The 17744-nt window shown below is 40.8% G+C and overlaps 1 protein-coding gene across 1 annotated transcript in view; it reads right to left on the bottom strand.

Moving 5' to 3' along the window:
• Window positions 1-17744, bottom strand: part of strc1 (stereocilin 1) — a 38511-nt gene that overhangs the window by 7059 nt on the left and 13708 nt on the right. The window contains exons 16-28 of the mRNA XM_085402705.1: window positions 17451-17512; window positions 17156-17291; window positions 16968-17056; window positions 16662-16797; window positions 15538-15734; window positions 13950-14040; window positions 13480-13651; window positions 11979-12154; window positions 11676-11831; window positions 11380-11522; window positions 11130-11278; window positions 10837-10934; window positions 10204-10354 (exon numbers count right to left, since the gene is read on the bottom strand). Coding sequence (XP_085258831.1) covers window positions 10204-10354; window positions 10837-10934; window positions 11130-11278; window positions 11380-11522; window positions 11676-11831; window positions 11979-12154; window positions 13480-13651; window positions 13950-14040; window positions 15538-15734; window positions 16662-16797; window positions 16968-17056; window positions 17156-17291; window positions 17451-17512 — 1756 coding nt within the window. The remainder of the gene's footprint in view (window positions 1-10203; window positions 10355-10836; window positions 10935-11129; window positions 11279-11379; window positions 11523-11675; window positions 11832-11978; window positions 12155-13479; window positions 13652-13949; window positions 14041-15537; window positions 15735-16661; window positions 16798-16967; window positions 17057-17155; window positions 17292-17450; window positions 17513-17744) is intronic.

The following is a 17744-nucleotide window of genomic DNA, read 5'->3' as shown; positions in this document are numbered from 1 at the left end:
CAATGAAAAGAGGTGAGTTTTAAGAGCGGTTTTAAAAGTTTCTAGGCTTTTGGAGAGTCTGACGTGAGGAGGTAAACTGTTCCACAGTCTGGGTGCAGCCACAGCAAACGCCCTCTCTCCCTTTGTCTTTAATTTATACCTGGGAACATCTAAAAGCATCAGGTCGGCTGACCTCAAAGATCTCCTGGGGCGATAAGTTCTAAGGAGTTCTGACAGGTAAGAAGGTGCAGTGCCATTTAAAACCTTAAAAGCCAGCAATAAGATTTTAAAATCAATCCTAAAGGCAACTGGGAGCCAGTGGAGAGAGCAGAGAACCGGAGTGATGTGGTCTCTTTTTTTTGAACCGGTCAACAGGCGAGCGGCAGCGTTCTGCACCAGTTGAAGGCGATGTAGACAGGAACGATCTAGGCCAGCATAGAGGGAATTGCAGTAGTCTAGCCGTGAAGTAATAAAAGCATGGACCACTCTTTCTAGATCGTTCCTGCAAAGGTAAGACTTGACTTTGGCTAAAATCCGCAAATGATAAAAAGATCCCTTAACTACAGAGCTGATTTGTTTATCAAGTTTAAAAGCATTGTCAAAAATAACACCAAGACTCTTAATGGAAGAAGTGCAATCGGAGGTTAGGGGTCCCAAAAAGTCAAGAGAGAAGTTGGGATCTTTAGGAAGCCCAAACACAATGACTTCAGTTTTGCTTTCATTAAGGTGTAAGAAGTTAAGAGTCATCCAAGTCTTAATGTCAGACAAGCAGGAGAGTAGCGGCTGCAAAGAAACATTGCAGTTCAACCTCAGAGGGAGGTAGATCTGAATATCATCGGCAAAGATGTGGAAGGACACATTATGTTTACGGAGCACATCGCCCAGAGGGAGCAAGTACAGAATAAACAACAGGGGGCCTAGTATGGACCCCTGAGGTACGCCACAGGTTAAAGGAGCTCTGGGAGATGACAGTTCACCAAGGTGAACAGAAAAACTCCTATTATTCAAATAGGACTGGAAAAACTTTAAGACAGTGCCCTTTAAACCGACACAATGTTGAAGGCGGGATAGCAGTATGTTGTGATCAACAGTGTCGAAGGCTGCTGTCAGGTCCAGGGTTACTAAGACAGCAGCACAACCAGAGTCAACAGTTAAAAGCAAATCATTAAAAACTCTCAGAAGGGCGGTTTCTGTGCTATGCCGAGCTCTAAAACCAGACTGGAACTTCTCATAGAGATTGTTATTGTCAAGAAATAGCTGGAGCTGCGTGAGGGCGGCTCGTTCCAGTACTTTAGACAGAAAAGGCTCTCAGCCAACGACCCTGCATCAGTGTGGAGGGGCCTGCAGGAAATCACCAGCTACAGACGCTCCCCACCCACTATTGAAGCAAACAAAGACCTGGCCAACGAGTTAAACACTTTCTATTGCAGGTTTGAGACGGACAGACTCCCACGCCCCACCCTCCCCTCCCCAGGGACATTGCTTCAGACATTGACCCCCAACACACCTTCCACCTCTCCCCCCTTCACCCTGCCCCTCCCCAATCAAGACTCAACGACCACCCCCACCCTCCCCAATCCAGACTCAACGACCACCACCACCCTCTCCATCCCAGACTCAACGACCTCCACCACACCTCTCACCCCCCTTTCCTCCTCCCTGAAACTAAGAATACACACTCAGGATGTGAGCCGACTATTCCAGAAACAGAAGCCCAGGAAAGCCCCCGGACCAGATGGCGTCTCACCCTCCTGCCTCAAAACCTGTGCTGAACAGCTGGCTCCCATCTTTACTCGCATCTTCAACAGATCCCTGGAGCTGTGTGAAGTTCCCTCCTGCTTCAAACGCTCCACCATCATCCCTGTTCCCAAGAAACCCACCATCACAGGACTGGATGACTACAGACCTGTCGCCTTGACGTCTGTGGTCATGAAATCCTTCGAACGACTGGTGTTAGCCCATCTGAAAGACATTACAGGCCACCAGCTGGACCCTCTGCAGTTTGCCTACCGGGCAAACAGGTCAGTGGATGATGCAGTGAACATGGGGCTGCATTACATCCTGCAACACCTTGACCGCCCGGGAACTTATGCCAGGGTCCTGTTTGTGGACTTTAGTTCGGCTTTTAACACCATTGTGCCTGAACTTCTTTCCTCCAAACTCTCCCAGCTCAGCGTGTCACCAGCTACCTGTCAGTGGATCACCAGCTTCCTGACAGACAGAAAGCAACAAGTGAGGCTGGGGGAGATCACCTCTGAAACCCGGTCCCTCAGTATTGGTGCCCCTCAAGGATGTGTCCTCTCACCACTACTGTTCTCCCTCTACACTAACGACTGCACCTCCAATAACTCTGCTGTCAAACTCCTAAAGTTTGCAGATGACACCACTGTCATTGGCCTCATTCAAGATGGTGATGAGTCTGCATACCGGCAGGAAGTTGAGCGGCTGGTACTCTGGTGCAGTCAGCACAATCTGGAGCTGAACACTCTTAAGACTGTAGAGATGACAGTGGACTTCAGGAGACATCCCTCAACTCTGCTCCCCCTCACCATATCAGACAGCCCTGTGTCGATTGTGAAGATCTTCAAGTTCCTGGGTACAACCATCTCCCAGGACCTGAAGTGGGAGACCAACATCAACTCCATCCTCAAAAAGACCCAGCAGAGGATGTACTTCCTGAGACAACTGGGGAAGTACAGTCTTCCACAGGAGCTGCTGATCCAGTTCTACACTGGTCATTGAGTCTGTCCTGTGCTCCTCCATCACAGTCTGGTATGGAGCAGCCACTAAACAGGACAGGAGCAGACTGCAGCGGACTGTACGGGCAGCAGAAAGGATCATCAGCGCCCCCCTGCCCTCCATCCAGGATCTGTACCTCTCAAGAACCAGGAAACGGGCAGGGAAAATCATCGCAGACCCCTCACACCCTGCACACAGACTTTTTGATCTGCTGCCCTCTGGCAGACGGTACAGAAGCCTGCAGACCAGGACCACCCGACACAGGAACAGTTTCTTTCCCCTCGCCATCTCCCTTCTTAACAGTTGACCTGTCACACTGCTCCCACTGCCAGACTGCAACTGCACCTTATGTACATTTTGTAGTATTCATTCCACCTCATTCATTTCTGTATTTTATGTATATAAGTTTAGATTCGTTATTTATAGTTGGTTTACATAGCTTTGTGTATGTATGTGTAATGTGTATATATAGACACTTATGTGTGTGTGTGTGTGTGTGTGTGTGTGTGTGTGTGAGATTTACATTGCTGTGCTTGAGAGCCACCATCTACCAGAACCAAATTCCCTGTATGTGTCTGCACATATACTTGGCCAATAAACACGATTCTGATTCTGATTCTGAGATGTATATTTGTGAATGTGGAGATGTTATATTGGTTTCACTGGTAAAAATAAATAATTGAAATGGGTATATATTTGTTTTTTGTTAAGTTGCCTAATAATTATGCACAGTAATAGTCACCTGCACACACAGATATCCCTCTAAAATAACTAAAACTAAAAACAAACTAAAAACTACTTCCAAAAACATTCAGCTTTGATATTAATGAGTTTTTTGGGTTCATTGAGAACATGGTTGTTGTTCAATAATAAAATGATTCCTCAAAAATACAACTTGCCTAATAATTCTGCACTCCCTGTAGGTCTGTTGACAGAGCTCTGTACAGGTCTGCTCGAGCTGACCTGAAAAGGGGTCCCACCTGTCCAGCAACAACACATGGCATGGAATAATAGACATCATAAACCACAGAGGCAGAACTGTGAAAACAGAAAACCTGAGTGTGCAGCTAGCAGAGGACATAAACAGCTTCTTTGCCCGCTTTGAAACACCACAACAGCAGCATTCATCTGCCTCAGCCCTGCTCCCATCCTCATCCTCACCTGGTTCCTGCACCGCTCCATTCACTGTAACGGAGCACGATGTCAGATGAGTGTTCCTAGCAGTGAACCCCAGGAAGGCGTCCAGACGGAATAAGTGGTAAAGTGCTAAGACCATGTGCCCACCAGCTCACCCTCATCTCCACCAGAATCTTCAACCTCTCACTGGATGAAGCAGCCATCCCATCCTGTCTAAAATCAGCCACAATCATCCCAGTACCAAAGAAGTCTCCCATCACCAGCCTGAACTATTATTGCCCTGTGGCCCTCACACCGGTAATCATGAAATGCTTTGAGAGACTAGTCCTTCAGCACACCAAGGATTACCTCCCCCCAGAATTCGACACCCACCAGTTTGCATACCGTGCAAACAGATTCACAGAAGATGCCATCACCCTCCACTCGGTGCTGAGTCACCTAGAACAGCGGCAGAGCTATGCCAGAATGCTCTTTGTGGACTACAGCTCACCCTTCCACCACTCGCCCATTGAGAGCCTACTAACTTACTGCATCACAGTATGGTACAGCAGCTGCACTAAGGCGGATAGAGCCACCCTCCCAGCATGTTTGCAATGAGTAGGAGATGCTCTGTATCTCACTGTACAACTGTATAGTGACAAAGGTATTGGGTTCTTTTCTAAAAATTGCTATAAACAGAGGAACCCAAACTGATGAAAAGTGGCGAATATTTTTTTTCAAATGACTATTTTTAGTGGATTTTTGATATAGAAGCAGAATGACAGAATGTTAAAAGAAGTTACTTTTAGTCATTCTAAGCTGGGCATTGCGTTCTCTGGCTGTTCAAAGCCATGGAACTTTAGACTTTCCAAGCAAATAATGATGGCCATACTGATGTTCTTTTCAGTACATTTTACTTTATGTTCATTTTCATTTTTATGATGTTTCTATTTTTACATAATTCCTCCCACATAGCAAAATTGGTATGGCCTGGATCTGTCCCACACAATGTGCTTACACATGGCCTGCGTACCGCAAAGAATGACGGCCCTATGGTGGCCCAGATCTGGTTTACCAGAGGTGGCCCACACATGAGCCAGCACAAGGCCAGTTGCAGACACACTGCTGGCCCTGTGCTGGCCCAGAACAGTTTCAGCTCTGGCCCCAGATGTCAGCCTAATGTGTACCTTAGCCATGTAAGCCATGTAATAACAACATGTGCTGGAACATAATAGTGCAAAAGTAACATGACGAAACTCTGTTCAGACAGTGAATGGACTGATTCTTATACAGCACTTTTTTACTCACCCATATTACTCAAAGTGCTCTATACAACATGTCACATTCACCCAATCAGGCCAAATGTGGCATGCCATCACATAAACAGTGCCATCTTACCATGCCAGAAGTCAGCCAGCAGTGCCGGCTTGACACCAGATCCAGGCAAGACCCGTCTGCTATGTGGGATGACTTGTTCTTTTGGCATTTTAGTTGTGGATTATGTTTGGACTGTGTCTCTTGCCCTTTCAGTATTGTTTCCTTGTGCTTCTAAGTGTCCCTTTGTTTCTTTTTAGGTTATGTAGTATGGGTTAGAGATATTTTGTATGTTGTTTTTGTTTAATAAATCCGCCTTTTGGATTATTCCCTGATGTGCCTGAGTTCTGTTATTTAGTGTCACTTTGAAAGGACACACATCCAGCATTGACATATAATTGTTCTTTCAATTTTTGATAAAGATTACAGTGAATTGAGATGTAACTTGGCCCAGAGGTACAGTAGGACGCCCAGAGTAAGAAAGTGTTGAAAGTTGGACCTCAACTATTATGGATGATTTTTAATGAATTTTTGAAATTTCCATAATTGTAGTGTATTGGCTGTATTGAATTGCATATAAATGTCCTTTAATTTCTGAGGAATTTTACAGTGAATCTGGATGAAACTTGGCACACAGGTACAGTAGGTGTCCTAGAGGAGGGATGTGTTGAAAGTTGGACATCAACTACTCAGGATGATTTTTAAGGAATTTTTGAAAATTGACACAATTGTAGTGCATTGGCTGTATTAGATTGAATAAATGTTTCCATTAATTTCTGAGGAATTCTACAGTAAATCTGGATGAAACTTGGCACACAGGTACAGTAGGTGTCCCAGAGGGGGGATGTGTTGAAAGTTGGACATCAACTACTCAGGATGATTTTTAATTAATTTCTGAAAATTGACACATTTGTAGTGCATTGGCTGTATTAGATTGAATAAATGTTTCCATTAATTTCTGAGGAATTCTACAGTAAATCTGGATGAAACTTGGCACACAGGTACAGTAGGTGTCCCAGAGGGGGGATGTGTTGAAAGTTGGACATCAACTACTCAGGATGATTTTTAATGAATTTTTGAAAATTGACACAATTGTAGTGCATTGGCTGTATTATATTGAATAAATGTCTCCATTAATTTCTGAGGAAATCTACAGTAAATCTGGATGAAACTTGGCACACAGGTACAGTAGGTGTCCTAGAGGAGGGATGTGTTGAAAGTTGGACATCAACTACTCAGGATGATTTTTAATGAATTTTTGAAAATTGACATAATTCTATTGTATTGACTGTATTGAATTGAATATAAGTTTCCTTTAATTTCTGAGGAATTCTACAGTAAATCTGGATGAAAATTGGCACACAGGTACAGTAGGTGTCCCAGAGAAGGGATGTGTTGAAAGTTGGACATCAACTAATCAGGATGATTTTTAATGAATTTTTGAAAATTGACATAATTCTATTGTACTGACTGTATTAGATTGAATAAATGTTTCCATTAATTTCTGAGGAATTCTACAGTAAATCTGGATGAAACTTGGCACACAGGTACAGTAGGTGTCCCAGAGGGGGGATGTGTTGAAAGTTGGACATCAACTACTCAGGATGATTTTTAAGGAATTTTTGAAAATTGACATAATTAAATTGTATTGGCTGACTGCATTGGATACAAGTACCCTTTAATTTCTGAGGAATTCTACAGTAAATCTGGATGAAACTTGGCACACAGGTACAGTAGGTGTCCTAGAGGAGGGATGTGTTGAAAGTTGTACATCAACTACTCAGGATGATTTTTAATTAATTTCTGAAAATTGACACATTTGTAGTGCATTGGCTGTATTAGATTGAATAAATGTTTCCATTAATTTCTGAGGAATTCTACAGTAAATCTGGATGAAACTTGGCACACAGGTACAGTAGGTGTCCCAGAGGGGGGATGTGTTGAAAGTTGGACATCAACTACTCAGGATGATTTTTAATGAATTTTTGAAAATTGACATAATTAAATTGTATTGGCTGACTGCATTGGATACAAGTACCCTTTTATTTCTGAGGAATTCTACAGTAAATCTGGCTGAAACTTGGCACACAGGTACAGTAGGTGTCCTAGAGGAGGGATGTGTTGAAAGTTGTACATCAACTACTCAGCATGATTTTTAATTAATTTCTGAAAATTGACACATTTGTAGTGCATTGGCTGTATTAGATTGAATAAATGTTTCCATTAATTTCTGAGGAATTCTACAGTAAATCTGGATGAAACTTGGCACACAGGTACAGTAGGTGTCCCAGAGGGGGGATGTGTTGAAAGTTGGACATCAACTACTCAGGATGATTTTTAATGAATTTTTGAAAATTGACATAATTAAATTGTATTGGCTGACTGCATTGGATACAAGTACCCTTTTATTTCTGAGGAATTCTACAGTAAATCTGGCTGAAACTTGGCACACAGGTACAGTAGGTGTCCCAGAGGGGGGATGTGTTGAAAGTTGGACCTCAACTACTCAGGATGATTTTTAATGAATTTTTTAAAATTGACACATTTGTAGTGCATTGGCTGTATTAGATTGAATAAATGTTTCCATTAATTTCTGAGGAATTCTACAGTAAATCTGGATGAAACTTGGCACACAGGTACAGTAGGTGTCCCAGAGGGGGGATGTGTTGAAAGTTGGACATCAACTACTCAGGATGATTTTTAATGAATTTTTGAAAATTGACATAATTAAATTGTATTGGCTGACTGCATTGGATACAAGTACCCTTTTATTTCTGAGGAATTCTACAGTAAATCTGGCTGAAACTTGGCACACAGGTACAGTAGGTGTCCCAGAGGGGGGATGTGTTGAAAGTTGGACCTCAACTACTCAGGATGATTTTTAATGAATTTTTGAAAATTGACATAATTAAATTGTGTTGGCTGACTGCATTGGATACAAGTACCCTTTTATTTCTGAGGAATTCTACAGTAAATCTGGCTGAAACTTGGCACACTGGTACAGTAGGTGTCCCAGAGGGGGGATGTGTTGAAAGTTGGACATCAACTACTCAGGATGATTTTTAATGAATTTTTGAAAATTGACACAATTGTAGTGCATTGGCTGTATTAGATTGAATAAATGTCTCCATTAATTTCTGAGGAAATCTACAGTAAATCTGGATGAAACTTGGCACACAGGTACAGTAGGTGTCCCAGAGAAGGAATCTGTTGAAAGTTGGACATCAACTACTCAGGATGATTTTTCATGAATTTTTGAAAATTGACACATTTGTAGTGCATTGGCTGTATTAGATTGAATAAATGTTTCCATTAATTTCTGAGGAATTCTACAGTAAATCTGGATGAAACTTGGCACATAGGTACAGTAGGTGTCCTAGAGGAGGGATGTGTTGAAAGTTGGACATCAACTACTCAGGATGATTTTTAATGAATTTTTGAAAATTGACATAATTCTATTGTACTGACTGTATTAGATTGAATAAATGTTTCCATTAATTTCTGAGGAATTCTACAGTAAATCTGGATGAAACTTGGCACACAGGTACAGTAGGTGTCCTAGAGGAGGGATGTGTTGAAAGTTGTACATCAACTACTCAGGATGATTTTTAATGAATTTTTGAAAATTGACACAATTGTAGTGCATTGGCTGTATTAGATTGAATAAATGTTTCCATTAATTTCTGAGGAATTCTACAGTAAATCTGGATGAAACTTGGCACACAGGTACAGTAGGTGTCCCAGAGGGGGGATGTGTTGAAAGTTGGACATTAACTACTCAGGATGATTTTTAATGAATTTCTGAAAATTGACATAATTCTATTGTATTGACTGTATTGCATTGAATACAAGTACCCTTTAATTTCTGAGGAATTCTACAGTAAATCTGGATGAAAATTGGCACACAGGTACAGTAGGTGTCCCAGAGGAGGGATGTGTTGAAAGTTGGACCTCAACTATTCAGGATGACTTTTAATGAATTTTTGAAATAAACATAATTGTAGTGCATTGACTGTATTGCACTGAATATGAGTTTACTGTGATTTCTGAGTAATATTACAGTAAATCTGGGTAAAAACTGGCCCAGAGGTAAAGTAGGTGTCCGAGAAGAGGATTGTGTTGAAAGCTTGGCATCAACTTTTAAGAATGATTTTTAATGAATTTTTGAATATGCAACCAGACTGTCACGATGGCTGTATTGAGCTGTTCCATTGTAATTTGTGTGCGCGCGTGCGTGTGACTGTTCACGCGCGTGCGTGTGCGCGCGAGTCTAGGCTTTCAATCAGGATATAAAGCGAAAAGGCGCTACCGTAAAGACTGGTGTAAAAGCGCAAGGAAATTTATGCGGCGGATAGGAGGCGGCTGGCTTGACCGCGGCTCACAAATGACGGCTCACTTTACCGCAGTTTCCATCCGTCGGCTCTTACTTCGGAAACATGGCTTAAAAAATTTCTCTTCAACGACTTAATCCGATAAAAAAAAAAACGATCTCTTTACCCGTTGGCTTCCCGTGGCTGTCATGCGACCGGCTATTGCAGTTAATAATACAACAGCTTCTTGCCATTTTTTGGGTTTCTTTTTATCGCTGTGTAACTGAGTTCAATTGAAAGCCTGCGTGCGCCAGTACCTCTTGCCACAAGTTCCCAGAATCCTTTGCGGTTTTACCCCTGAATGACGTCACATTTTCAATCTTTATCCTGGTGGGCCGGTCTCTAGTCAAAATGCCCAGGCCGATTTTTTGTCCCAGTCCAGCCTTGTTGAGCACCTTTGGGATGTGGTGGAACAAGAGATTGTGCAGTCTGCAGATCTGGAGCAACTGTATGATGCTATCATGTCAATATGGAGCAAAATCTCAGAGGAATTAAGAAGTAAGGCAGTTCTGAAGGCAAAAGTGGATCCAACCTGATAATAGCAAGATGTACCTAAACTAGCATAAAACTTTGGTAAGAGTTTTGATAAGGGCGATTATATTTTCATCAGGTAAAGCGATTAATGCATAAAGAAGACAAATCAAGTTTAATGGTTATCAGTGGACAGCAGTGATTCAGGTTTTACCTCTGAAGTCTACAAGCTTATCGTCCCAGGGTGTTAGCACCATAGCTAGAGCTGTTTTCTGGAGGTCTGACAGAACAGAGCGCTGGTTATCAGTTACTGCAACAGCCTGCTCGTAGGAGAACATGGCGATCTTTTCCTGGGAGAATACCACCTTTTGAAAACAAAACACACAGCGGGGGGATAGAGATAAAGATAAATTAAAGACATGATAAAGATTTGTCAAGATGGACGCAAAAACAGGAATACATTTTTTTTATTGTAAAAAAACAAATGTTACTAAAAAATTATGTACTTTTTACACATATGTAGTTTAGCTCACCTTGATATTACAATAATCGGCCCTGACCAGTGAAACTAATCTTTCTGCCAGTGAAAAGAAGGTTTACTACCCGTTTAATCTCTGACATGATATACTGTGGTGTAGTATAGATTGCTGTGGGAGAGTTTGTCATTAGCAGGAATTGCTGTAAAAGTTATTAAAACACATTTAAAAGTCAAAAATAGTATTTCCTCCTTCACATTTTCTAAAGCCATCCAGTTGGCCGGATCGGAGTCTTTGTTGGTTCATTTCTGGCCCCCGTGCTTTATGTTTAACACCCAAGATATGGTTGGTTTAATTAAATCTTGACTCACAGCAAACTTTTTTGGTGCCATCATTGAGATAGCCAAAGGTGCGATTCCCTCAATTTGCTCTTTTACCAGCGCTGACATGGCCATGTCTGGGATACCCACTGAAAAACAAGCAAAGTGTTCCAGTGAAACAGAGCAAAGGGTGCTCGAAACAATGAATCAAAAGCTTTTACAGCAAAGCATAGAGGAAAACAAAATGTCTTTGATTTAAATCTCTCACCACACATTAAGGCAGATGTAGGACTATGCATAGTACAACTAAAATTCATGTGGAAAAGACAATGAATAGACAATACCTGCCAGGACTCCGATCTCAATGAACACATCGGTGCCCCAGGAACTCATGAGTCCAAAAACGAGGCTGTGGGTTAGCAGTTCAACAAGAGCTTGCAGCTGCTCCTCTGAGCAAGACAGCCTCAGCCGACCCAGCCTGAGAACCGCCTTACTGCAGCCATCGGAGGGAGACAGAGTACAAAGTAAATTCAAGTGTCAAGCTGGGCTTGAAAAAATACGCTTCATTTAAGCATTTTCCGATATTGTGCGCACCTGAGCTCTATAGGATTGAAAGACCTCAGCTCTGTGGCTTTAGCGCCACACACAATGTATCCCATTGCCACCAGAGTGCTGGAGTCAAGCTGGCTCGGATTCTGCTTGGTGGAGTTTAACACGGTGGAAAACAGTGTGGCCAGCTAGGACGACAACAAGTTATAAACCAGTCTAATACAGCACAATAATGCCACAGCTGGTATTATTCTTATCAGACGAAATAAAAACTGCCCAAAACACAAAGCAATTTTGATGTAACATGTAAATATTTGAACTGCAGTGGCTAAAATACTTACCTGTCTGCTATTCCAGTCACTGACTGTGCCCAGAGCGGCGATGCTTCTCCGCTCAGTCAGTCGAATGGCATTCAGCTCGTCTAATGATAGCTGTGTCGCTATTACACCGAGCTGAGAGATCACAGCCTGGGAGAAGGATGAGACTGGGCCATATATCTTCATATATTCACGTTAATACCGAGAGGCCCGGAGCAAAGACAGAGCAGAAACACAGTGTTAAGACCTGTAAACTTTGGCCATCATCAAATGAAACACATGTAAGAGGTTTTTGTTGGACTGATTCAGATTAACAATCAGTCTGACCTGCTTGACTTTCCTGAGCACTTCAGTGCGTTGGTAGGATGCAAGAAACGGGTCGTGACCCATCAGCTCCAGACAGTTGGAGAAGGCAGATGAAGGCATGCTAGTCAAACTGCTGGAGAGCCAAACGGAGGGGGCTGTTGTATGCAGAATCTCACAAGTAGGAACCACTGGAGTCACTGGCCAGCAACACACACAAACATATGATCAGGAGATTATCTATGAAAATGTGTCAGCAATGTAATATAACCATGGCTTAGTTTGAAGTTGTCAAGTTTTTTTGTTTACTGAAAAGTATTAGCCAAAGTCTTTCTGAAAAATTTAATTCAAGAAGCTAATTTTCACTGTTAGAAGATCAGCAAGTTCTCCTGCTACAAAAGTCAACTTGCAAAGAAATTCATACGCACAAATGTATTACGCTTTCAGCTGTACCAAAAGACAATAATGCAAACAATGTTTAGAAGGATAACAATTCCATCCAAAACAATGGTTGGGTTAATAACTTGTTGTTTTTTTTGGACCACTGTTTCAGTTCATTTTCCAGTCTTTACTTAGAGGCGATAAAACGTTTTTTTTCATCAAGCCTGGTCACGTGATTGGATAATAAATAAAAAATAAACATTATCATTCTGTATTTCCAATTCACTCACTAACTTAACTACGTTATTCATACTAAATAGAGAGCATCACAAAGCTATATTAACTACCCCACTGCCTATTTTTCATTCAATATGCTGTTTGCCTACCAATAATCCTCCCCCCCCGCCTCCCCTCTATATGACTGCATAACAGAGTATATAGACTTTATATAGCATAAAAAGTTGAAAGAAAAGGTGGATGATTTTTTCCTAATTTCCTACTTTAATTAAACAAGGCTAACTTTCATATATTCTATATTAATTATGTGGGAAGTGAACTATTGAGAAAGTGTTTGTTTGATTATTTTTTTTGGTTAAACTGATTATTATTAATTATGGCTTTTAGCCCATGAAAATTAGAAATGCCAGCTCAATGAAAGAAGGATTTACGATACTGAAATTTCTAAATTTCTCTTTCTCTAGACTTCAGGACCTTGATTTCCAAAAAAATGCAACATTCACTGTAATCAATCCAGTTTTTCCTTCTTTAGCCGCATACATTTTACAGTGGATGTCCCCTCACTGTTTGGCAACTTGACTGTTGATCGTGAAACACCTTTGCACATAATTTTTTTTACTTGAAGTTATTAAAATTGAAAGTGCTCTTTGCAGAACTAAAAAATCTTCGCCGGCTGTTTCACCTTTTTTCAAGAGTATATGCTAACATAAGCTAACTAAACTAGTCTGCTTTCTGTAGACTGATATGAACCTCTTCCTCCCTAGAGCCCTTGCATGGGTCCATGTCATGTCTTGTGACACTTCAAAGGCAGCAGAGAATGCTACATTCACTGAAGAAATTCTTAATCCCACCAAATTTGATGAAAACCATACAAGGTTATTGTAAGAGAAACCAAAGTAAGGCTTACATGACTGAGAATTTAGTTTAAGGAAGCCCAGGAAAAACTGCAGAACAAACTGCTGCCTTTCAAAAATGGTCTTCCTCTCAGTCTCATCTGAACACAGCATCCCGATGTCCCCACGTTCCCACTGATGGTGGCTCATGAACAGCTTCTCTATTCGCTCCACAGTCATCAATGCCTGCGGGCACACAGACACAGACAGCAACACGCACATTTGAATGGGTTACAGGAAGACAGCAACCTCATCACCTGATCTTGACACCTTTTGGAGATGTGACACCCGAGAGATTTCTTTACAGGCTCTGACTTAACATGTCATTGGATCAAGTTCTGACACAAAGCTCCACTGTGGACTTCTGGACACTCAGCGAATGTGTTGCACTTTGAAAAAAGTAATAATAATATGGGGAACTATTCAGGCTCTGGGTTCAGATATGAAGTATTAAATACTGAAAGAAGTGCAGCAATAAACTTACCAGGGAAATCTGCTGCAGTTTGTCTTGAGGCAGGAAGAAGAGAAAGCGGTCCACCTGACTGAGTGTTGTCTGGTCCCAGTTCTCCACTGGGCTATGAGGGGGAGACAAGATCATGCTATCATTGTTCCTTTTATCTCAGGTTGTGTGCAAAGCCTCTATCAGTGGAAAGTTTAGAAAATAAATTTCATATAACTTCATTTTCATTTTAAAACCTATAAAAACTGTAAAAGAAACATCCTTACAAGGCCAACTTCTAAAAACTGCTGCGTTGGACTTTGTTGATTAATTCATGCCTCTGTGAACTAAATATTCTATGGATACATTCACATTCTTGAAATTCTCACCCATTTAGTATATATGTGATGCAGTTGACGTGGAAAAACATAATAAATACAGTGCAAGAAAAAGTAAGTGAACTACAGTTTTTTAAAATTCATTCCTAAAATGGTCACATCTAACTTACACTTATGAACAAATAGTCTAGTTCAATGATTAACACAGACCTCATTGCATTCTTCCTTTTCACAATGAATATATAATTTCTACTGTAACAATGTAGCTTGGAAAAATGATGTGAACTCTAAACTTATGATCACAACAAAGGTTGATATGCCAAAAAAAACACCCAGACCAACTGTGGAGTGATGAAACTACAGTTAGATTGTTTGGGAATATTAATATTATATTAGTTATCCAATTTAATACAACGTTAATAATACAAATCTATATAAAAAGAGCAGTGCATATCAACATAAGTGAAGGGAATCGGCTCATCATCACTGAGCTATAAATAAATGATCAAATTTATCAGTGCTTTAACATCATGGGGGCTTTCAGCTGAAGCTTAGCGTAGGCTGGGTAAGTGACTTTACAGGGAATGCAAAGATATTTAGTCATCTTAATCCTACACCTCAACTGCTAATGATGCTGTAGAAATGCCAGAAATTAATTAATTATATACCTTAATGTCAGTTTTCAGCAGTTGAGCTCAGTCGCCACACAAAATATTATAATTATTTTTGTGATTAATTCAATTTAATGTATTCTTGTTTATATAACACCAAATGAAAACAGTCAATTCAAGGTGTTTTGTATTGTAAGATCAATTATAAGGAAAATAACACAGAGAAAACTCTGACAATCAGAGGACTCCTTAAGAAGTGAGGTGACAGTGGGAAGGAAAAACTCCCTTTTAACAGGAAGAAACTTCCGGCAGAACCAGGCTCAGGAAAGGGGAAGCCATCTGCTGCGGCTGGTTGGGACTGATAGGAAACAAGCGGGCCAAAAGACAAAATGTGGATTAGCATATATGTGTTTCTAAACTTGTGACCTAAAGAGGAGCTGCCCACAGAAAGGGTTCTTAAATACTGTTTCTTGTCATTATTTCTCATTTAACCTAAGGACCAATTTAACCTTTCTATGTAACATGTTATCATTTCAGATCTTTATGTTAATTTTATTTATTTATTTATTTTACAGCTCACACAGCTGCTCAGTCTTGCTGTTTTCCTGAGAATCACTTGTTGAATAAATGTTGAATAACACTGTATCTCCTTTCAGCAGACAGTTCGGTTTGTGGTAATGTTACCCAAAGGCAGCAGGCTCTTGGAGAATACGAGCCACGATTTCCATCTTGGTGCTGCTGTAGCAGAGCCCATGGAGGAAATCCAGATTTTGAATGAAGAACCTGCGGTCCACCTGAATAAAAACCTCATCTACCACAAACGGTGCCATGATGTCAAGCAAACGGAACTCCTCCTCCGTGAACACGCCTGTATACATGCCCTGGAAATAAAGCACAAAAAAATATATAAATAAAAAATAGGATATTTCAAGAGACATGGGAAACAAGAAAAGCGTACTAACTAAAAGCTGGCAGAGAAAAACTATTTATTAACTCTTTGGTAAATCCTGATTATCTCAATTCTAACATTTCATCTATGCTCATGGTAAAAAGAAAGTACACACTCTGCAAGTCTGCAAAATGCAATTCTAAGGTTTTACTTATTAGGACATGGTTAAAAGTTAACTAGCTTTTAACCATGTCTTACAACCTGAGATTACACAACACATGACATATTACACCATGTCATTATTTATTTAACAAAAACTCAGAAGCAGTGTATACTCTTTAATAAAAACCTTTTTGCTTGCATACATTCAAAATTCAACATGCTAGTGGATTTAATAACTGTTGGCACCTTTTATGGCAGAAGTAACGTTAAACAAACTGATACCTGCAGATCAGACTTTAAAAAGTGTCATACACTCTTGAGATCCTTCAACAGTATCTGTATGGGGGTGAGGTGTGGACTCCAAACTAATCTGATCTACTGAACTTGATCTCACAGACGTCCACACTGAAATGAACCTATAAGAAACACTGATGAGCCTTTTTTTGATGTGTGTTATCTTAGCAAGGTGCTCATTTTTGTGGTGAGTACCGAGTACTGTGCAGTTCTTATGTTCCTAACTGATGATGGATGAATATTTAAACTTCCACCTTACTTTTCCGCTGTTTGTAAATGTTTGACAGTTGCTAATTTTAACGGTGTTTTTGGTCTTAGCTAAAACTTGGAAGAAGCTCAGATTATATTTTAAGACAAACACAAGAATAAATCCAGATAACTGTTATCATTTTTGTCTTCTTTTGGTAGCTTCTTTTCCATTGAACCTCAGAAAAGGGCCACTGGGAAATCAGGCTCTACTTACCAACCTCTGCGCCATTTTATCAACCAGCAGCAGCTGCTTTGTTCGGGACAGCAGGAGAAAGTGATGCGGTCCTGCTATAATCATCCTCCTGAGACTGTTCATCATATCTGCGGAAAACCTTTTTATGGCACTCACCCTGCAAGATACAAACACACAAGACCAAAACAATCCAAAGTTTTGTTTCAGGGCAAAGAGTACACAAGGGTCTCCTGCATTGCACACATACTCATTTTTCACTAAAGGCATGCAAATCTTATGGATATTAAAGTTTTTCTGCAGTAACTATAATGCCAGCTTTGGACTTACGGCATTGAAAGTGCAATTTCAACTCCAAGATCTTCAAGCAGTTCAAAGAAGAACTCAAACTGATAGAGCACCTCGATTATACAGTTTTTCTGTCCAGAACAACAGACACATAATAGAAGTCACACATTAATGATCCTTGAATTAACGTAAATATCTTAAATGTCAGGAATTAATTGATGTGTAATTACCAGTGAGGTGTGAAGAAGACCAGGCTGCTGCCTGAGCAAGGCCAGGATGCTTCTCGCTGAAGAAGGTGACCGATTTGCCTGAAAACGATCTCTTAAGACAGCACAGCTCACACCCTGCCCCAGCGTTCCCAGACTCCTAGAGTCAATAGATGCGCAATAGTTAATTTATAAAGCTGCAAAATTGCTGGAAAATAAGAGCATCAACCATCAAAGGGGTTCATATATTTTGAAAACAGACAAGAAAATAATTGCTATGATTGCATGTTCATCTGTCTGTCAGATTAAGTGTACTTACAAGAAATGTTGTTTGATCAGATTTGGATTAGTATCAAGAACCTCTCTGAAAATTCCTCTAGCCTGGGGAAGAAAGTGGAAAAGTGTTGGCGTTGTAGTGGTAGCATGCAGGTTTGCATGATCGGTTGCATTCAGAGGCTGATCCATTCACAGTGTCGCTGATGATGCCATTCTTCACTTAATAATTTAGCAGCTAATCGAGATAGCGTCATGCACACCTCACAACAGAGAGGAAGCATATCCAATAAGAGGAAGCATGAAGAGATCAAAACACAACAGAGAACTCCCTGCTTCA

Source organism: Rhamphochromis longiceps, linkage group LG1 (assembly GCF_057381845.1).
Source record: "Rhamphochromis longiceps isolate RC_006_pf linkage group LG1, R_longiceps_female_GT1.1, whole genome shotgun sequence".
NCBI lineage: Eukaryota > Metazoa > Chordata > Actinopteri > Cichliformes > Cichlidae > Rhamphochromis > Rhamphochromis longiceps.
This window is presented reverse-complemented; position numbering and strand designations above follow the sequence as displayed.